A 22,741-nucleotide genomic window follows, 5' to 3' on the forward strand; every position below is an offset into this window, starting at 1 on the left:
GCCATGGGTGTGGTAATACTGCCACCATGCATATATGAAATCATCACATTATACTTCTTAAAATCTATACCGTTTCACTATTTCCTAAAAGTAGAAACAAAGGATTTTGGGTTCTTTGCCTACTTCACATATTTACATGACGTCACTCCGCTGGTTTTATAAATTATAAACTCTATTTTATTTACATGGAGGGGGGACCGAAAACAAAAATCAAGTCTGATGTTACCTTATTAGAATTGTCACTTGCTCATGCCCCTTGGGAAGATAATAAAGGAGAAAATGAAAACGCGTAAGACGATCCTTCTCTTCACCAATATTGCTGCGGGTGAGCTCGAGTTCAGGCAAAATAGCCATAGAAAAAAGCCGCCACGGCCAAGAGGACAATGACATTGACGTTCACGACCGTCCGCCAGAAGGGCTTCTCGGATGTGTCTGTCAGCTTCTTCTTCAGGGCTTCTTCCTCCTCTTTAGTCAGCTTGGGTTCCGCTCTTTGCAAACCACAGCATAGGTCATAAGTCTTCTTGAGACATCCACGAGGTTTCTCCGTTTGGTCTGGAACAAAGACAGGTAAATTATCATCAAAGATGGATAGAACGTCTCCTCCATGCTGTATGGACGTCTGTAAACAATGATTATAATCTTTATAGGAGCCGGAAGAATCATGCGAATGTATTTATACTTTTGACTATATAAGATCTGAGAAAAATCGTGCCAAGGGTAAATGAAAATAAGAGACAAAGTCAGGATAATGTGGGAAGGCATTTGCATACAACACTGCTAACATGGGAGGCATTTGCATACAATACAGCAGAGCCTTACTAGCCTCAACACCCAATGGGTTTCTGAACTTAAGAAAACAAATAAGAAAAGCATTTACAGGTCCATTTAAACATACTATAGAATTGATAGACGAAAGAAGGAAAATTGATCTTAAGCCCATTTAAAAAACTAAAACTTTATAGCAATCCCAGTTGTCACAATTGGTGGCAAAGATTCCAATGGCCTGCTTTATGAAAACATCCTAGGGAGACTTTGTGACAGTATCCTGGAATCTTGGTGTATGGAAAGAAAGCTGAGGCATCTCTCCGGCTATGGGAGTATTAGAAAGAATAGTAAGAAATGAGGCTGGAGAGGAGTTGGGGTTAGATACTGAATCACAAGGTACGAAAATGGAGACATTAACAAACAACTGAATGTCACCTCAGCACCCGACATATAGTAACAGAAAGATGCTCGTGTATCTGAATGGATGCATAGATTTCATAGCTAGCAAGGTATCTTCATTATTGGACTGCTGATCTTTTAATGTTCTAGTGTTTTATAATAAAAATGACAACTTCTTGAGAACTGGATAATGGCAGGAACCAGATTCAGTGCCGGTGCCATTCCTCATCAAAGAAACTTCTCTCTGCTGTACTTGAGGTCATTACAGGAAACCATAACCTATACAGGGTAGAGGTCAAGCCAAGCTTCTGCCTCTAAGGCTCAGGGACCATCTTGGAAGAAGTGTTACAGAGACTGTAAGAGCCAACAGACCAGGAAGTGAGCTGGGAAACACTCGCTCACAGAAAGAACAGAAACAGACTCAGCGGGCTGTATTGAAGTATTTGTGAACACATCTACATACCTATGTTACAATATTAATAAAAAAAGAGGCTATAATTTATGGGAGGAGTTGGGAGAGGAATTGGAGGAGCTACTGGGAGGAATTACAAGGGGAAAGTGACGTCATTATATTTTAATTAAAAGTGTAGGTAAAAATCCTCTGTAAGCCGTGAAAACCAGTATGTAAGTGAGATGTTACCTTCTTCAGTCCTGGCATCGGCCTCGTTCTCCTCCCTGTCTTCTGCATCTAAATCGATTCTTTCCTCCTCACTGTTCCGAAGACTCCAGCACAGGCGATACAGCTGAGCAGAGGCACAGAGAACATCAGCAAAAGGAACGCAGGTTTGCAAACGCTGAACGATACTCTCATCTCTGTATAATCTTTTTTAAAAAGGCAGGCTGCACAGAAAGAGCATTATAGATTGTGATGGAAGGTCCACCTGCCGTATCACGCTCTCCAAAACGTGTGAACCATTTAGAATCATTTCTGCTTTTAATGCTTTGGGAAGCATTTAAAAACTCAAGATTTCTGAAACCCTTAACTTTGAGAAAAAGCACTATGCACCTAGTAAATTATACCTTGGCTTTACTCATTGTCCCTGCTGTGTAACTGTCAGTGGTGATGTCATTGTTATTTTCAGTCAGGTTAGAGATTGCCCATTGCATCTGTCTGTCTGTCTGTATTTATCTATCATACGTATCATCAGACCTATCATGCATCTATCATATCTATTGCCTATCTATTATATCTGTTTGTCTATCTATCTCTATCATCTATCTAATCTATCATCTATTATGTGTGTCTATCTATCTATCTACTATGTCTATCTAATCTATCATCTACTATGTCTATCTGTCTATCTCTTTACCTATCTATCATCTACTATATCTATCTATCTATCTATCTATCTATCTATCTATCTATCTATCTATCTAATCTATCATCTACTATGTCTGTCTGTCTATCTACTATGTCTATCTGTCTATCTTTTTACCTATCTATCATCTCTCATGTCTATCTATCTGACTATCTATCATCTACGCTATCACCCATCTATTATCGATCTATATTTGTCTGTGTCTGTCTACCTATCCATCGATTTGTTTTACATAGGGTCTCATGGGGTCAGATTGACCTTGTACTTCTATGTAGCTTAGGATGACCTTTCACTTTCCGACCTTCTTGCCCCTACCTCCCAGATGCTGGTGCACCATCATTCCTAGCTTACAAATTTTACCCAACACATAATGACACATACATGCAACATGTCATGAGCAGATCAAGGGAATTAGCATCTCCATGTCCTTAAGCATTTCCCTTTGTGAGTGTGTGAAAGCCTTCAAGTCCCTTTTCCTCTCTTTCCTTAGAGACGCCACCTCACTGTTCTGCAGAATGCAGGAAGCCGTTCCCCTGACACAGTCTATGTCGGAAGCTGTTATCCGACCTTCCGCTCTCCTTGTTCCCTTCCTAATCTGTGGTGACCAGGGGTTTCCATTTGTCATTTGACGTACCATAAGTTCTATTTCTGGATCTACTGTGTTTACGCAGCTACGTGTGTTCAATCCTTGAATTCCAACCATAATCACACACTCCCTTCTTTCCCACCTGCAAACTTTGCTCACTGTTGTTATTTTAAGAATTTAAGTTTTATAGAATTTTTGCAGTCATGTATATGATCGAGATTTCCCTGCTTTGTGTATTGAGTAACACTTTTGAAAATATATGGAATGTGTGTTGTTATGTCTTTTTTTTTTTTACCATACATGCAAGAAGCGTGATTGGATACAATGGATAAGTAAGACACACCCCAAGGCTATTTGGAGGGAATTGATCCAAATGTCCATAGGTGAGTGTGTGTGTTTACTCTATCTGTGTGATGTGACTGTGTGTGTGTGTGTTTGTGTTTGCTATATCTGTGTGATGGGTATGTGTGTTTTACTCTATCTGTAAATATGTACAAAATGTGTGGGTTTTTTCTTTTTCTTTTTTTACTATTTTTGTACAATGTGTGTTTGTGTGTGCATTCATAGGCACACAAGGCAGTTAAGCAGACATTTTGTGGAGTCAGTGCCCTACTTCCCTCTTTATGTGGGTCTCAGGGTTTGAACTCAGGATGCCAGGCTTGCTCAGCAAGCCTCTTTACCCATACAGGCATCCCCCTGGACTTAAAAATGTACGCCCATTTCTTAGCTTCTTATCAGTATACTGTTGCTTCACACATACACGATCGAACTCTTTAGTTGGATTAACTGATCATCTCTTAGGATCCTTCTATGTGTAACAGTTCCGACAATGTCATTAGCCTAGAAGTAGCCGGCCTTGCCGTTCCATGACTTTTGAAAGCGAATGATTCGTGGTTGGTGGGTCACTTACATGCACATCGGGAATGGGTTTTGTTAAGTAGGAAACTCCCAGGATAACCAGTATAGACACGAAAAAGAGGATGATGGCATAGTACAGATAGTGTACTCCACAGATGACCTTGGGACAGCTGCTGGGAGCCAGGCAACTCCCTGTCCCGTAAGAAAACTCTGCGATCATACGGATAAGACCCAGCACCAGTCCAACCATCAGGCCCCAGAAGGCTCCCTGGTCAAAACAAGAACACAGAGTGCTTAGGAGAGAGGAGACGCTCATTCAAGTAAGTCGTAATTAACTACCACTGTTTTCTTAGGCGAGGACCAACAAACAGGGAAAGTGGCAAACCTAAGCTATCAGGGGGAGGTGCCAACTGTGGCCCTGAAATATCGTTACATTGTCGCATGTCCAACCACAGGGCTCTACTGTCAACGCTGGCCCAGGCTGAAAATCTTCCCGATTTTTATGTGGAGAATGAAAAACTTGTGCTTTGTTTTGAAGAGCCAAGGTTCACTAAATGCTAAGGACTATTAACTTGCCTGAGAATCACAAAAGTAAAAAAGGTTAACCATTCCCACCACAATAGTGATGACCATTCTTTAACTTTGGACTGTTTCAAAAAGTGTTTACTAGACTATCTCATTTAATCTACTCAACAATTACTATAAAATGGGTTCTATTCTCATCTTCACTGGACAGAGTGGGATTTACTTCAGATCACAATATTAGGGTATCCTGATGGGATACCGACAGTCTTATCTCCTGAACTGTGCTGTGCATGTGACATTTTATAATACATGTGACGTCTGTACTCTTAACAGGGGCCATTAGGTCAAGTATCTTCCCCCCTTAGTAAGGATCAGACATTACGATGACCACAGTAGAAACTGAGACGGGCCTGGAGTGTACGCACTAGCGTGTACACGTGGAAATGCAAGGGAGTATCGTGTGAGACCAGTGAGAGGGACCACGATTTCTTACACTGGCGGGAGAGACCTCCCGGTTTTTCACGTACTTGTTCATTGACTCTTTTACAGAAGATGGCGACCAGGAAGACGGCTGCAATGGGGGGCCCAAGGTAGCTGGAAATTGCTTCTGTATAGTGGATCAGCTGTCCACCTTGAGATACTTCTACGATGGGGACCCACAAGATGCTGGTAACAATTAGCACGGAGACAAACAGCCTGAAGAGATAATTCAGACAGTAAGCGACAATACCGTAGGCATATCTGTTGAGTTCTTGACTATATCCACATGCCGTTCACTTGTTCAAACAAAACTACGTTTCTTGACCTGACATGAACCCGCTGTCGCCATGTTTTCTACCCTCTCCACAGAGGCATGGCTTGCTTACTTGAAGCAAGTATTTTTGGTGTGTGTAGCTTTCTATGTTTCCTTCTTGGGAGACAGATATTTGGTAGCAAAGAAGAAACAGATATTACTCTGCCGTTGAGGCTTAAAAGAGATTTGTGTCCAAGATTATGTCTTGACTGGTGGGCTCGGTATATCTTGAACACCAGCCCAGGAAGAGAAAACAAACCACAAAAAAAAAAAAAAAAGGAACAATGCCTTTCAATTCTCTTCTCATATAGCCTTTACCTAGTCGAGATCTGGACCTAGTGAGGCCCATCAGGTTTCCATCTCTAAGTGTTGAATTTACTTTCCATCTCTAAGTGTTTAAACTATTGTAAAGCCAAAAGAAAAAGTGGGTAAATGGTGTTTAGTTCCTCTTGATAACATCTTCCCAAAGAAAGCAGGCAGTGCCCTTCAAGACTGGTGTCTATAAACACTGCACTTGTCAGTGCTGAGAGTTCGTCTGTCCCCAACCACAGTGAGAAAGCCACAGGGGAAGGGCAGGCTGCAATAGAGGAGGAGAAAAGGAACACAGTTTCTCCTCTAATGAGCTGAGAAGGCATGGAATGACTTTGACATGATACTCCACAGGGGAGTGATAGCTTGTTTTCATTATTGAAAATGTACTCTAAGGGGTTGGGGATTTAGCTCAGCAGTAGAGCACTTGCCTAGCAACCGCAAGGCCCTGGGTTCGGTCCCCAGCTCCGAAAAAAAAAAAAAAGAAAATGTACTCTAAATGTATCACTCAGAATTTATAACAATAAAAAGAAAGTGATTGGTCCACCACCTTACCACTATATCCACATTTAGAGTTAATATCAGCAATCTATTCTTTTTTTTCTAAATTATAGTCCATGTTTTTCTCTTTAAGGCTCTCCCCCACAGAAAATCTGAAAAGGCCAAGAATGAAAAGCCACTGTGTAGTAATATAATCAGCAGCGATAGAAGATCACATGAGCTGAGAGAGATGAACCACCGCAATATGGCCACGAACGGGCAGCGCCAACACATGGAAAGACATCAAGATCGTGGCAAGCCATGCAGCGTGGAGCACACTGTCCGTGAAACCATGGCTGGAGCCCACAAGACAACGTGAGCCAGAGAAGCCGCATATCAAGGTCGGTGTTGACATACTGTGTTTATGATTATCTGACGCAACAGCTCAGCTCGTAGAACTGCAAGTGACAGTGGTTGACTTTGCAAAGATAGAAACGGTCATAGGAATGGAGTGATCATAGTTTCCACTTTTATCGTGTGCGGGAACTACATGTGTGCTCCTTTCGAGATGCATCACTGAACTGTATAATTACGTTCCCCATGTCTTCTGCACACAATGTCATACTTTAACTCCTGTTACAGAATGCTATGACAATGTTGTTGGGTCTACTTGAAAACAATGAAGAGGAAAAGGGGGGTTCTCTGTTGCTTCCTGATTATTTTCCCCCTCATTCGTCTTCAGGACTCCCAGACCACTGAGGGGGTCTTTAGATGACATAACCCTCTAGGCAACTTCTTGAACTAGTCCCCTACCTGAGACTGCCCCTGTCTAAGAGCTAATCCTTAATGGGTGCCCCGCTGATCATCTCATCTGTGGTTATTAAGGTAATTTATCGTCCCTTGCATGTGACATACTTAGAAACATTAAGAGATGAAGCCCCAAGAGTAGGTGGTAATTTGTGAAGACGGCATTGGAAGGGGTCATGGGAGGAAAAGGTCAAGACAAGAAAAACCACATGAACCACCTGAAAACACTTAAAATCCGAACAAAACAAAACAAAATGAAAACAAACAACTATTACACTTAAATGGCCTCAATTTTTGGATGTGTAAAGAGATGTCAAGTTAAACTGTTCCCAGTGTCCTCTCTTCCCCTGTAGACCGGTGATTACTTTCACTGAAGTAAAAAATATGTAAACCCTAGTCCGGGTCTCCACCTTCCCTTCCTCAGAGCAGTTCTAGGCAGAGACAGGTTTCCTCACCGTCCAGCTATGAGAAGCTCTCTCTCTGATGCCTTCTTCCTTATCTTGGTGTAGAGGTCCATGGTGAACAGGGTGCTGGCGCTGTTGAAGATGGAGGTCAGGGAGCTCATGAGAGAAGCCAACATGACCGACAGCATCAGGCCTCGCAGTCCTGGGGTGAGAGGGAGCAAGCTCTGGTTAAACTGGATATCCTAGTCTATGAGTGTCAGGCTAAAAATGGGGAGTTGCTCCAAGACAGTGGATCTCTCTGGAGCAGATTCCAATAATACACACATAGTAGAAATGCAGGTAGGGCTTCCTGTGTAAATTCTAGTGATCACAAAAGTCACACAATGGGGAAGTTAGTCTGAAATATAGATGTAGATGATAGCCTCTGGAACCTGGTTTTAGAATAGAGTAAACTGTGTCATGATGTCTCTCCCTGTGGTAGTCTTGTGACCACACAAAGATTTAGTAGAAAAATCTAGTGGTTCTGCTGCTTTAGGAGAGGAAAACCAAGAGTTTTCAAATCCTTATGAAAACCCGATGTCCTTGTTCCCTCTGCTAGAAGAGAGAAAGCAGGAATGTGGTGTCGGATCTGTGGTAATATGTTCCCTTCATTCTGAGAAATGTTCCTGTGTGTCAGGGTGAAGAAAGGCTTTGAAAGTGTTAATGGAAGTTTTCAATGCTCACACCTGAGCTCTCTATGATTCTCTCGGCTTCAATTCACCACAGTCCCTCTTGAGCATCACCTTTGCTCACCTCACACATACAATATACCTCATATCTCAGGAAATGAAATGTGAATTCTAAATGGTAGGGGGATTTATATTTGCTACTCCATCAATGTTCCTGGGCAACGAAGCCAGAGTCTGGGACATAAGACACTCAGCAAAAACTTGAATATTGAACGACTTGAGATCAAACGGCTGAGTGTCCCTGGCCCACAATTAACCTCTATGTAGGTTTATGGTTAAATAGTGCTTTTTATTAGAAAGAGACAATGTAAATATTCCTACTTTTCTTCAAAGAATCTTCAGTCGAAAGACAATGAATCTTGCGCTGAAAGAGTCAAGCTGCTTCTGACAGAAAACTCCTGGTCCATCTCTTGAATGTCTAGGCTCATGGCAAAATGCAAATGGTGCCCAAGAAATGTCTATCAACAGCTGAGTTAATGGAAGTAAAGTAATAATTGCTGAGGGTTATATCACAACCCTTTCTGTGCTCATCCACAGACCAAGCATCTGAGGCCCTGTGAGCCCCGGCCTTTACTTACCCATGGGCATCAGTTTCAGCACCAGCATCGGGTAGGCATAGTTTGTGCAGCCAACATCAACACCACACTGCTTCACACACTCGGAAGGCACAACGCAGGCTACCATATCTGGGGAAATAGTCCAGGGGCGAGATCAGTGAGTAAGACTCAAGCAGGCAGTTTGCTACCACTGGAGAAAGAGGCAAGCTCATGGGTGAGAGGAAAGACACTTGTCTGGAAATTGACGTAAAATTCCCAAATGTATCTCAGAGATCTGGTACCTCTTTGTCCCATGTATGACATTGTCATTGTCTTATTTTGACAGATCCATTGGACTGACTCATCAGGCAAGACTGTCCCTTAGCTATGGCCCAGATGGAGCTTCAGAGACGATCGCCCTCTAGCATTCCATGGAAATGCACTGTCAGGGACGCATCTGATGATCTTCACTCTCTCTCCTCCCAGTCCAGCCTCCTAGTCTCACCTCAGCTCTGTAGTGTACTACCTGCCATGGTCTCCCCTTCCCCTTTGCTGCCCTCGTCTCTAGTGGATCTTGCAGTCTTTCTCGTTATCCCATCCCTTTGTCTCAGCCACCAGATCTGATGGCCGGTGAATCAGCTCGACAATCTCTGAGCTCCCTCTTCCGCTCCAAATCTAATCCCCACTCCCATACCCATCTCTGTGGCAGACCAACTCCACTCTTCTCCCTCATTCTACCCTCCTGCTCGCTCTACCCTCATTCTCAGGGAACTAGAGAGACACGAGTAGCACTCTACTTTCCTCCCTCAGGTAGACCTTCTCAGCCTCCCCTTCTAGTGAATTCCCATTCTCTGTCATTCGCCCAACCCTAGAAATACATTTTTATCCAGAACCCCAGTGGCCGCACCTGACAGGATCTCAGAAACACTCCCTTCTGTTTGGTTTTGTGCTTGGTTTCATACCTGGGACAAGGGGTTGAGGTGAATCTTTTAGATATGAAAGTAGATCTGGCTTCTAGGTTCTCCCAGCATCCCTCAGTTCCTACCTGACATACCCTGCCCCCAACCCTGAACTTTCTAGCCCAGGGACTGGGCTGCCCTTCACCAAGGGGTTCTTCCGTATATAACAAGACAACACTCTCTCTCTCTCTCTCTCTCTCTCTCTCTCTCTCTCTCTCTCTCTCTCTCTCCCTTCTCCTCCTCCTGCTCCTTGCTCCTCCTTTTCCTCTCCTCCCTCTTCTCTCTCTGAGCCTGCACCCTTCCTCTCTTTTTCTCTCCCCTCCTCCTCCCCCTCCCATGGTAACATCCCTGACCTTGGAGCTAGTGAACTTGCCCGAGAGTACAGCTTCCCAATAAACCTGCCTGTAATGTAATGCAATATGGCTTACGTTACTGTAAGTGGATGTCATTATACAGGGGAAGGCAGACAACATAAAATGAGGCCTGTCATTGGACAAGAAGGAAGGGAGGTGGGAACAGAGGTTTTAGAAGGAGAGGGAGAAGCCAGAGGGAATGAAGAGGAACTGGGAGAACATGGCAGCTGATGTTACGATTCTTCTCTGTGCATAGTTACAGGTTAACTTAAAATTATGACTATTTTTAAGGGACTGATGTGTATATAGGATTTTGTGCTGTCTAGATGGGCAAATTATATCTTATCAATTGGATCAGAGGGTATCGTGTGATGGGTTCTTTCATGTGGTGACTTAATTGAGTTCAAGAGAGTGTGTGGTAGCGGGACACACAGGGCCCACCACGGAATTGGTGTGTTAACAACCCTCCCTGGGACCTAGATGGGTAGAGAGACTGCTGCCAGGCTCACAGAGTAGCCATAGTGTCAGATGGGATGGTGCTGAGCAGGTGAGACGCTTTGCTGACTGAGATGAAAATACCCCGCAGATGCCACATGGTCCTACATACAGTGCCAGCACTAGCACAGGATAAAAAGGTTACCAGGTTGGTTTTTTTTCTTTCTTTCTTATTTTTACTGCAACACATTAGCTAATTTCACACACTGTGGAGAAATAGCCTATCACATCCCAGGTAACCCACAACCACCACATTTTCCTAAGGAGCTGAGAGGGCAACAGAAACCAAGGAACAAAACCCCCAACAAAGACAAGAACAGATGCTAACAGATGTTAATGTCTGTTAATTCAACCAAGAATCACAATCATCTCAAACTCTGATGTCTACATAGCAGTGTAAAAATATAATAAAAGCCAGGGCAATTTGTCTCCACTAGAGATCAGAAACTACTACAGTAGGCCCTGAAACATGATATACAATAAAGGATTCAGTGGTTTCAGCCTGCACCCAGACCTGACCCCGTGCCACAGCTCTCTGTACCCAGATCCCGCTGGGAGAAAGGAGACTACCATTTCTGCTCTTATCCTGGCATAAGATCAACCTGCCTGGAGCCCTCAGGACACAGGAACTGGGGAGCAGTCAGGGACATGATTCTTCCAGTTTCTGTCTGTGCCCTGAGCTGACCCCCTTTGCCACAGCTTTCTGTACCCAGATCTCCTGCTCGAGAGCTGGTCTCCCAGTAGTGCTGACACACAGTTTACAGGAAGGTCAAGCCACTGTCAGACACAGCAAGAACAGCTAACACTAGAGATCAGCAGATGGTGAGAGGAAAGTGCAAGAAACTAAGCAACAGAAACCAAGGCCACTTGGCATCATCAGAACCCAGTTCCCCACCACAGCAAGCCCTGGATACCCCCAACACACCAGAAAATCAAAATGCATAATGATGTTAGAGGACTATAACTGATGATGCTGCCTTAAAGAAACACAGGACAACACAGGTAAACAGGTAGAGGCCCTTAAAAAGGAAACACAAAAAAATCAACCAAGCAGGTGAAGGAATTAAACAAAACCATCCAGGATCTAAAAATGGAAATAGAAACAATAAAGAAACCACAAAGGGAGACAACACTGGAGATAGAAAACCTAGAAAAGAGATCAGGAGTCATAGATGTAAGCATCACCAACAGGATACTAGAGATAGAAAAGAGAATCTCAAGGGCAGAAGATACCATAGAAAACATTGACACAATAGTCAAAGAAGATGCAAAATGTAAAAAGCTCCTAACCCAAAACATCTAAGAAATCCAGGACACAATGAGAAGATCAAACCTAAGGATAATAGGTATAGAAGAGAGTGAAGATTCCCAACTTAAAGGGCCAGTAAATATCTTCAACGAAATTATAGAAGGAAACTTCCCTAACCTAAAGAAAGAGATACCCATGAACATACAAGAACCTATAGAACTCCAAATAGATTAGACCAGAAGAGAAATTCCTCCCATCACATAATAGTCAAACCAACAAATGCACAAAACAAAGAAAGAATATTAAAAGCAGTAAAGGAAAAAGGTCAAGTAACATATAAAGGCAGACCTATCAGAATTACATCAGAAAGCCAGAAGATCCTGGGTAGAGGTCATACAGACCCTAAGACAACACAAATGCCAGCCCAAGTATTATATACAACGAAACTCTCAACTAACATAGATGGAGAAACCAAGATATTCCATGACAAAACCAAACTTACACAATATTTTTCCACAAATCCAGCCCTACAAAGGATAATATAAAAAAACCCCTCCAACACAAGAAAGGAAACTACACCCTAGAAAGAGCAAGAAAGTAATCTAATGTCAACTAACCCAAAAGAAGAGAGACACACAAACATAATCTCACCTCTAACAACAAAAATAACAGGAAACAACAATCATTGGTCCCTAATATCTCTCACCATCAATGGACTCAGTTCCCCAATAAAGAACATAGACTAACAGACTGAATAGGTAAAGAGGATCCAGCATTTTGTTGCATAGAGGAAACATACCTCAGTGACAAAAACAAACACTCCTCAGAGTAAAAGGCTAGAAAACAATTTTCCAAGCAAATGGTTCCAAGAAACAAGCTGGAGTAGCCATTCTAATATTGAATAAAATAGACTTTCAACCAAAAGTTATCAAACAAGATAAGGAAGGACACTTCATATTTATCAAAGGAAAAACTCACCAAGATGAACTCCCAATTCTTAATATCTATGCTCCAAATGCAAGGGCACCTACATTCATAAAAGAAACCTTACTAAAGTTCAAAGCATAATTGCACTTCACACAATAATAGTGAGAGACTTCAACACCCCACTCTTATCAATGAACAGATCATGGAAACAGAAATTAAATAGAGACAAGAGAAACTAACAAGTTATGAACGAAATGGATTTAACATATATCTGTAGAACATTTCACCCTAAAACAAAAAGAATACACCTCCTTCTCAGCACCTCGTGGTACCTTCTCCAAAACTGACCATATAATCAGACACAAAACAGGCTTCAACAGATACAAGAAGATTGACATAATCCCATGCATCCTGTCAGATCACCACGGACTAAGGCTGGTCTTCAATAACAGCAGAAACAACAGAAAGCCCACATACACATGGAAGCTGAACAATGCTCTACTCAATGACAACTTGATCAAGGAAGAAATAAAGAAATTAAAGACTTTTTAGAATTTAATGAAAATGAAGGCACAACATACCCAAACTTATGGGACACAATGAAAGCAGTGCTAAGAGGAAAACTCATAGCTCTGAGTGCCTCCAAACAGAAACTTGAGAGAGCAGACACTAACAGCTTGACAGCACACCTGAAAGCTCTAGAACAAAAAGAAGCAAATACACCCAAGAGGAGTAGATGGCAGGAAATAATCAAACTCAGGGCTGAAATCAACCAAGTAGAAACAAAAAGAACTATACAAAGGATCAACAAAATCAGGAGCTGGTTCTTTGAGAAAATTGCAAGATAGAGAAACCCTTAGCCAAACTAACCAGAGGGTACAGAGAGTGTATCCAAATTAACAAAATCAGAAATGAAAAGGAAGACATAACAGAAACTGAGGAAATAAAAAAAATCAGATCCTACTACAAAAGCCTATACTCAACAAAACTGGAAAATCTAGATGAAATGGACAATTTTCTAGATAGATACCAGGTACCAAAGTTAAATCAGGGTCAGATAAACCATCAAAACAGTCCCATAACTCCTAAAGAAATAGAAGCAGTCATTAAAAGTCTCCCAACCACAAAAAGCCCAGGACTAGATGGGTTCGGTGTAGAATTCTATCAGACCTACAAAGAAGACCTAATACCAATACTGTCCAAACTATTCCACACAATAGAAACAGAAGAAACACTACCCAATTCCTTCTATGAAGCCACAATTGTGCTTATACCTAAACCACACAAAGACCCAAGGAAGAAGGAGAACTTCAGACCAATTTCCCTTATAGATATCGATGCAAAAATACTTAATAAAATTCTCCCAAATGGATTCCAAGAACACATCAAAGCCATCATGATCAAGTTTGCTTTATCCCAGGAATGCAGGGATGGTTCAATATATGGAAATCCATCAATGTAATCCACTATATAAACAAACTCAAAGAAAAAAATACATGATCATCCCATTAGATGCTGAGAAAGCATTTGACAAAATTCAACACATCTTCATGTTAAAAGTCTTGAAAGATCAGTAATTCAAGGCCCATATCTAAACATAGTAAACACAATATATATCAAACCAGTAGCCAACATCAAACTAAATGGAGAGAAACTTGATACAATCCTACTAAAAAGAAGGACTAAACAAGGCTGCCTACTCTCTCCCTACTTACTCAATATAGTATTGAAGTTCTAGCCAGAGCAATCAGACAACAAAAGGAAGTGAAAGGGATATAAATTGGAAGGGAAGAAGTCAAAATATCTCTTTGTAGATGATATGATAGTATACTTAAGTCACCCCAAAAATTCCACCAGAGAACTACTAAATCTGATAAACAACTTTAGCAAAGTGGCTGGATATAAAATTAACTCAAACAAATCAGTAGCCTTCCTCTACTCAAAGGATAAAGAGGCTGAGAAAGAAGTTGGGGAAACAACACCCTTCATAATAGCACCTAAAGAAATGTCCAACATCCTTAGTCATCAGGGAAATACAAATCAAAACAACCCTTTTTTTTTTTTCCGGAGCTGGGGACCGAACCCAGGGCCTTGTGCTTGCTAGGCAAGCGCTCTACCACTGAGCTAAATCCCCAACCCTCAAAATAGTCTTTATGAATATGTTAAAGACCCTTTAAAAGGATACAAATAAGTATGAAATCAACACACACACACACACACACACACACACACACACACACACACACAGTGGAAGGAAACAGTTCAAGATCTTATAGTAGAAATAGAATTAATAAGGAAACCCAAACTAAATAGGAAGCCCACAGGAAAGCCTCACCCACAGAATACAAGTGATGGAAGAGAGGCTGAGGCACTGAAGACAAGTCAGAAGAAATGGATATGTCAGTAAGAGAAAACATTAAATCTTTAAAAAGAAACTCAGGCATAGAACATCCTAGAAATCTGCAGAATTATGTGCACTGGTTGGTTTTATGTCAACTTGACACAGACTAGAGTCATCAGAGAGGAAGGAGCCTTAGTTGAGGAAATACTCCCCTGAGATCCAGCTGTGGGGTATTTTCTCAATTAGTGATCAATGGTCCTAGACCACGGAGCCATCCCTGGTCTGGAGGTCCTGGGTTCTATAAGAAAGCAGGCTGAGCAAGCCAGGGGAAGCAAGCCAGTAAGCAGCAGCCCTCCATGGCCTCTGCGTCAGCTCCTGCCTCCAGGTTCCTGCCCTATTTGAGATCCTGCCCTGACTTCCTTTTGATGATAAACTGTGGTGTAGAAACATGAGCTGAAGAAACCCTTTCCTCCCAAGTTGCTTTTGGTCATGGTGTTTCACACAGCCATAGTAACTCTAAGACACTATGAAAAGACCAAATCTACTACTAATAGAAATAAGAGAAAGGAAAAATCATCCAGGACAAAAGCATAAAAAATACCTCTCGACAAAGTCATAGAGGAAAATTTCCCAACCTAAAGAAGGAGGTGCTGTCAAGAAACAAAGATTCAGAGTACCAATGCAGAGACTGGACCAGAAAAGTAATTCTCTGGGCCACACAATAATCAAAACAGTAAATGTAGAGAGTAAGCAAAGAATGTTAAAAGCAGCAAGGGAAAAAGATCAAATAACATCTAAAGACAGAGTTAAACACCTGAATTTTCAATGGAGACTCTAAAAGCCAGAAGGGCCTGGACAAATCGTCTACAAATTCTAAGAGATCACAGATGCCAGCCCAGACTACACTCCCTACCCAGCAAAACTTTCAATGACAATAACTGGAGAAAGAAAGAGATTTCACAATAAAATGTAGTATCTATCTAAAAATTCAGCTCTACAAGAAGGTACTAGAAGAAAACTTCAATCTGAAGGCCTAAGCACACTGAAGAAAACACAAGGAATAAACAATATCAGAACAGCCAATCAAAAGAGTGGGACACACCCACACCACCACAACCAAATACTGGGAACCAACAAACACTGCTCTCATTGATAACTCTCAATGTCAAAAGTCTCAACTCCCCAGTGAAAAGACACAGACTCACAGAATGGACTTAAAAACAGGATCCATCCTTCTGCTGTATTTGAGAAAAACACCTCAACATCAAGGACAGACACAACCTCGGGGTAAAAGGATGGAAAAATGTACTCCAAGCTCAGGGACCCAAGAAGCAAGCTGGTGTAACCATTTTAATATCTGATGAAACCGACTTCAAAGAAAAGCTAATCAGGGGAGATTGTTGGTGGTCAGGAGAGGGGGGAGGCACTACATACTCATTAAAGGAAACATCTGAGAGAATATCGCAATTCTTACCATATATGAACTGAACAAACGAGCACCGAAGTATATGTGTGTGTGTGTGTGCATACAGTACAAAAACATTATAATTATATAATATATGTAATTATATGGTACATGTAACATATAATGATATGTAATATACATATAATGATATGTAATATACATATAATGATATGTTATATATATATATACACACACACACACACACATATATGTGTGTACCACAACTTAAATTACATATTGATCCTCACACACCGATAGTGGGTGACTTCAATACTCCACTCTGACCAATAGACAGTCATTCAAACGAAAAGGTAAATGGAGAATGCTGGAGCTAAACAATATCAAAAGTCAAACGGAGCCAACAGATATTTACAGAACATTTCACTAAATGCGAGGGAACGTACCGTCTTCTCAGCAGCTCAGGGAACTTTCTGCAAAATTGGCCACATACTCAAACACAAAGCAAACCCCAACAAACACAAGGAATTTGAAATAACACCCTGCATCTTACCCGAGCGTCAGAGATTAGAGCTGGATACCAATGACAAGAAGAATGACAGAAAGCTTCCGAAATCATGGGAGCCGAACTGCTCACTGCTGAACGTAAAAATGTGTGAAGGCAGAAATTAAGAAATAAGTTCAAATCTTTTAACGATAGAGTAAAATGAAAACACAACGTAACCACACCCATGGGACATAGAGAAGAGAGTTCTTAGAAGCAAGCTCACTAAATGCCTACATTAAAAACTTGGAGAGACCTTAGTAACTAAATTACACACTTGAAAGCTCTAGAACAGAAAGAAGAAATAGCGCCCCCAAAAGAACGGACTGCAAGAAATAATCAAACTCAGGGACGAAATTGATAAAATAGAAACAAAAAACGCAAAGAGCTTTTTATCCAACTCAATGAAACAAAGAGTTGGTTGTTTGAGAAAATCAGTAAGATTGACAACTCCTTAGCCAAATTAACTAAAAAGGCAGAGAGAGAAGATGGAAATTAACAAGTCTAGAGATGACAAGGGGGACAAAACAATAAACAGTGAGGAAATCCAGACAACCATAAGGACATACTTAAAAAAAATACCATATTCCATCAAATTGGAAAATATAAAAGAAATGGACAATGTTTCCAAATAGCACCTACCGACGTTAAATTATGATCAGATAAGCAGTTTAAGAAGATGTGTAATTCCTTCTGCAGTAGAAGCAGTAATTACGTTTCTCAAGTTTAATTAAAAAAAAATCCAGGAACAGATGGTTTTAGCTTAGAATTCTACCCGACCTTCGAAGAAGAATTAACACAAATACTCCTCAAACTATTCTACAAAATAGAAACAGAAGGACCACTGCCCAGTTCTTTGAAGAGGCTGCAGGTACCCTGATTCCCAACCCACATTAAGACCCAGCAAACAAAAGTGAGTACAGGCCAATTTCCCTTATGAACATAAATGTAAACCATTCTCAGTGGAACATTTGCAAACCGAATACAAGAACACACAAAATTATCCCCCACCAGAATGAAGCAGGTTTCATCCCAGAGTTGCACAGATGGTTTAACACATATAAATTAAAAAAAATTAGCCATCATATAATCATTCTGAAAGACAAAAACCACATGACAATCTCATTGGACGAGGTACAAGACTTGACAAAATCCAACACCCTTGCCCGATAATCACTAAAGAGAGCAGGAAGGGCTGGAGAGATGGCTCAGCAGTTAAGAGCACTGACTGCTCTTCCAGAGGTCCTGAGTTCAAATCCCAGCAGCCACATGGTAGCTCACCAGTTGAGGCTTGACACCAGGAATAGAGAGCCTACTAGAGGCTCACAACCATCTGTAATGAGATCTGATGCCCTCTTCTGGTGTGTCTGAAGACAGCTACAGTGTACCTATATATAATAAATAAATAAATCTTTAAAAAAAGAGAGAGAGAGAGAGAGAGAGAGCAGAAGACAAAGGGCGGACGCCAACATAATGCCAGCTTACAGCAAGCCCATAGCCTATATCAACTTCAATGGAGATAAAGCATTTCCACTAAAATCAGAAATAAGCAAGGTTATGTACTCTCCCCATGCCTATGCAGTATAATACTTGAAGTTTTGTCTAGACAAACAAGGCAAATGAAGGGGCTCACGGGGCTGTACATCAGAAGGGAGGAAGTCAAAGTATCTTTATTTACAGATGGTAAAATAAATATATACGTAAGTGAGCCTAAAAATTCCATCAGGAAACGCCATTAACTGCTGAACACTTCCAGCAAAGCAGTTGAATACAAAATTAACCCTCAAAAATCTGCAGCCTTCCTATTTACAAGTGATAAGTGGACTGAGCAGGAAATCAAGGAAAAATACCTTCTAACGATAGACTCTAAAGGTATCTAAAATATCTTGGGATAACTCTAACCAAGCACATGAAAGACATGCGTGATACAAATTGAAACATTTAGATGCTGAAGAAATTAATTGAAGAAGCTACCAGAAGTTGCAAAGATCTCCCATGAGTACGGATGGGTAGGATTAATATAGTAAAAACAGCCAACCTACCAGGAGCAGCCTATAGGTTCAATACGGTTTCCGCCAAAATGTCAACACAGTTTTCAGCGGACAAACAAGTTACTGAGGTGAAATCTTCTGGGACGTATTTTCTGAGAGCAGGAAGAAGCTGTTCCAGAAATAGCCAGGGTCGTACCTCGTGCTGGCATCTGGATTTGGTAATGACTAAGAGTCACCCAGATGGTAATAATGGTCCTGAAGCACGAAGGGGTCAGGGAGAGCATCTGAGGCTCTGCACTGGGAGAGGCCAGGAGAGGCCATGGGTGAAGGTGCAGTGGCCTTGGCAGTTGAGGCTTGACACCAGGAATAGAGAGCCTACTAGAGGCTATCAGTGAAAGTGCAGCCTAGTTATAGCAGAAGACCCCAGCGACTTAGAGATGTCAGTACCATGGGATGACCAGCAAGAAGGGCAGCAGCAGCGGGGCGGAGTCAACCAGAGCCTAGAGTGCTACAGAGGGCGGGGCCTGAGATGTGACTCAAACCCTTTGGAGGAACCCGGAAGATCATGTGTAGCTCCCAGACACTGGAACAAGAAGCCAAGACGCTATCGTTGCCTTGGAGACACCAAGCTGTGGGCCAGAGCTGTGGGTTACCCACTGAGGAAAGCCGATTTCAGGGAATGGAAGTGAGTGTGTTACAGGCAACAGAGCTGAAAGGAGTCGGACAAAAACCATGCAGATGAAGAGTTTGGAGTTTGCCTAGCTGGATTTTTGGTCTTGCTTTGGACCAGTATTTCCTTACTATGGGATCTTGGGATGTTAATAGATATCCTTTGATATTACAGGTATTTGATTGGCATTTTGCTTTTGATTTTATAGGGAGTTACAGATAAGAGGTTGCAGGACCAGCAGAAGAGACATTGAACTTTTGACTTTTAAGCATTGTTGAGATGTCGATAGACTATGGAGACATTTGAAGTTGGACTAAATGCTATAAGCCTGGGTGGGGGGACTAAATGCTATAAGCCTATGGGGGCCAGAGAGTGGAATGTGGTGGTGTTTGAATAAGTTTTACCCCCATATACACATGCATTTGAATGCTTGGCCCACATGGAGGTGTGGCCTTGTTCAAGTAGGTGTGGCCTTGTGGGAGGAAGTTTGCCACCGCAGTGGTGGGCATTGATGTCTCCCGTGCTCCTGCTTCTCCCAGTGTGGAACGAGAATCTCCTGGATACCTTTGGATCAAGATGTAGAGCTCTCTGCTCCTCTAGCACCATGCCTGCCTGCACACTGCCATGGTTCTTGCCACGATGATCATGGACTAAATCTGTGAAACTCTAAGCCAGCCCTAAATTAAGAGTTGCCATGGTCATGGTGTCTCTCTGTAGCGATGAAACCCTAACTAAGACATGTACCTCCCCCCACACACCAGCAGCTCAGCAATCTATCCCTGACAAATTCTACCACTGCCCGCGGTGCCCTTCTACCATATTCTCTAAACTTCTGGAAACAGGACTCGGTGTTTCAAATGCCTCCAAGGATATAGGCAGAGTATAAAGGACAAAGGAAACAGTGTGAATGAAGTAAGGCAAACTGATTTTAATACCCCTGGCACCTCTGTCGAAGCTGTTTCCTCGATCTGAATTTCTCCTTCTGTTTCTACCTAGAATCCGTTTCCTATTTTAGTAAGGTTTTGCTACATCTTAAAAATACTCGGGACTGGCTCAACCGTCAGGAAGGAGCACTTGCTATTTGCTCTTGCAGGAGACGCGGGTTTGCTTCCCACTATTCACATGGCCACCCATTACCCTGTACAACTCAAGTTCTGGAGGACCTGACGCCATCTCCTGGCCCGCGTGGGTACTGCATGCATGCGATACAATGACCCACATACAGGCAAGACACCCGAACCCGGAAAATAAATCTAAATTTAAAAGAAATAAGAATTCCTTAATGGACGTATGCGAATTCGAGCGTAAAATGGAGATTAAAGAGTGCGGCTTGCCTGTGTACAGGATGCGGCTGATCATCCCCGGCATCACCATGAAGAATATGGGCAGCAGCTTCAGGTACCCACACACGATGCAGGCGGCCTTCACGTGGGACATGTTCTTGCCACACAAGCAGCGCTGTACAATGACCTGCCAGGGAAACGCGAGATGGAAGTGAGACAACCGGAAACTGATGTCTGCTACGTCTTCTGAGGTTTGAAACTGCAGTAAGAAAAGATGGCGTTGGGGGGAGCTTGGGCTCTGGAGGAATGCATTGATTTAAAGAATTATTTAAATTGTATACTATGAGGCTACATTCCCCGAGCAGGGTTATCCCTCTTATGATATCCTGCATATGACTAATGTATGCGAGAGTCTTGGTCTATGGATGTCAACACATATTAGCCATTAGCTTCTAAAATATTTTTAGAAGCTGCTGCAGAGATGGAAATCTGGACAGGTTGGCATGGGTTGGCAACCCCAGGGCTCTTACAGCTAATGGGGGAGAGAGATGGGGAAATCCTTGGAAACTTGCTGGCCCGCTAGCCTGACATAGGAAGCAGTGACCAAGGTGCTTCTTGGTCACCTTCAAACGAGGTGGAACATGAGGACCGGCACCTATAGTTGTCCTCTGACCTCCACAGGTACATGGTGACAGGTTCTAGCCATCTATTCACAGGAATGCTATCCATGTCCGGGCCGCAAATAACAACGTCAATCCCTATAGGTGGAAATGCTGCCTGCCCTGTGTCATGCTTTAGGCTCTGGATTTAATACTGTAGGCATCATCGGGATCTTCCTACTGTTGCTAAGGTAATTGCTCTTTGACCTGTCTTACCTGCTGCTGTGAAAAACGCAAGAGTCGGGCAGCGAGTAGATCACCGAGATGCTCATGTAGACTGTTTCCATGATGTTCTGAGACTGCCTAGCTATGAACCATATGTAGTGATGGTGTTCCTCAAAGAAGAATGCACGTGATTTAAAATTCCTACCTAAATTATGCAAATCTATTGAGAGTTATGTAGAGAAGCAGAATCTATAAAATAGCTCCAGAATGTTTTATGTGCTTCTCTTCCCTCCCCCCGTTTTTCAGTGTTGGGGGTTCAAAGCCAGGGCGTTATGTACTCCAGGCTCTACTGACAATCTCTATCCCAAGCTCCTCACAAAATCCTGACCTCTTGAAATTTTCCTTCTACATAATTGCCTAAAAATAGGGTTAGTTTCTTCAGATTAATTGCCCTTAGTTAGGGTGTCTGTTGCTACGATAAAACAATACAACCAAAAGCAATTTGGAAAGGAAATTATTTCTTTCACTTTACAACTAACTTATAAGGTTCACCACTGAGGGAAGCCAGGGAAGGAATTCAAGAACCTGGAGGGAGGAACTGGAGCAGAGGCCATGAAGAAATGCTGCTTACTGGCTTGATCCTCATGCCTTGCCCAACCTGCTTTCTTAGCTCGCCCAGGTCCAGCATCCTAGAGGCAGCACTGCCCACAATGAACTGGAATTTTCCACATCAATCCTCAATCAAGAAAGTGTACCACAAAACGTGAGGGTGAGCTGGCTGTGACATCTGTCATCACATTGATCGCCAGGGTTGATCTGGCTGATCTGGCTGGCTAGGCTGGTGTCTGCTTCCTCCCTCACAGCTCCATATGTCCCTCCCAAAGCTGAGCACCTTCGGAAGGTAGAAGAGGACCTTCCCCGAACAGAGGAGGATTGATCTTCGGTCAAGGGTATATAAGTAGCTGCGCTCCCCTGCTAGAACTCCCTCAAGAAAATGTACCACAGGCTGTAGAAGGAATCTCTTGTATAGTGTATGGCTACTTCACCTGTCAATAAAATCCTATGGCTTATAGGAAAGGGTAGACTAAGAAGGTGGGACATCCGAAGAAGGAGAAGGAATTCTGGGATAGAGCCAGGTGTGGGAGGATTTGCCCCCAGACATGAAGGAAAATA

The 22,741-nt window shown here is 42.4% G+C and overlaps 1 protein-coding gene across 1 annotated transcript in view; it reads right to left on the reverse strand.

Annotated features, from left to right (window-relative positions):
* Positions 1-332: 332 nt before the first annotated feature.
* Positions 333-22,741, reverse strand: part of Slc5a4 (solute carrier family 5 member 4) — a 43,091-nt gene continuing 20,682 nt past the window's right edge. Inside the window, exons 9-15 of the mRNA NM_001106383.1 lie at positions 20,796-20,931; positions 8,552-8,659; positions 7,297-7,447; positions 4,980-5,148; positions 3,980-4,195; positions 1,805-1,907; positions 333-552 (exon numbers count right to left, since the gene is read on the reverse strand). Coding sequence (NP_001099853.1) covers positions 338-552; positions 1,805-1,907; positions 3,980-4,195; positions 4,980-5,148; positions 7,297-7,447; positions 8,552-8,659; positions 20,796-20,931 — 1,098 coding nt within the window. The 3' untranslated portion in view covers positions 333-337. The remainder of the gene's footprint in view (positions 553-1,804; positions 1,908-3,979; positions 4,196-4,979; positions 5,149-7,296; positions 7,448-8,551; positions 8,660-20,795; positions 20,932-22,741) is intronic.

This window comes from Rattus norvegicus, chromosome 20 (genome assembly GCF_036323735.1).
Source record: "Rattus norvegicus strain BN/NHsdMcwi chromosome 20, GRCr8, whole genome shotgun sequence".
Taxonomy (NCBI): Eukaryota; Metazoa; Chordata; class Mammalia; order Rodentia; family Muridae; genus Rattus; species Rattus norvegicus.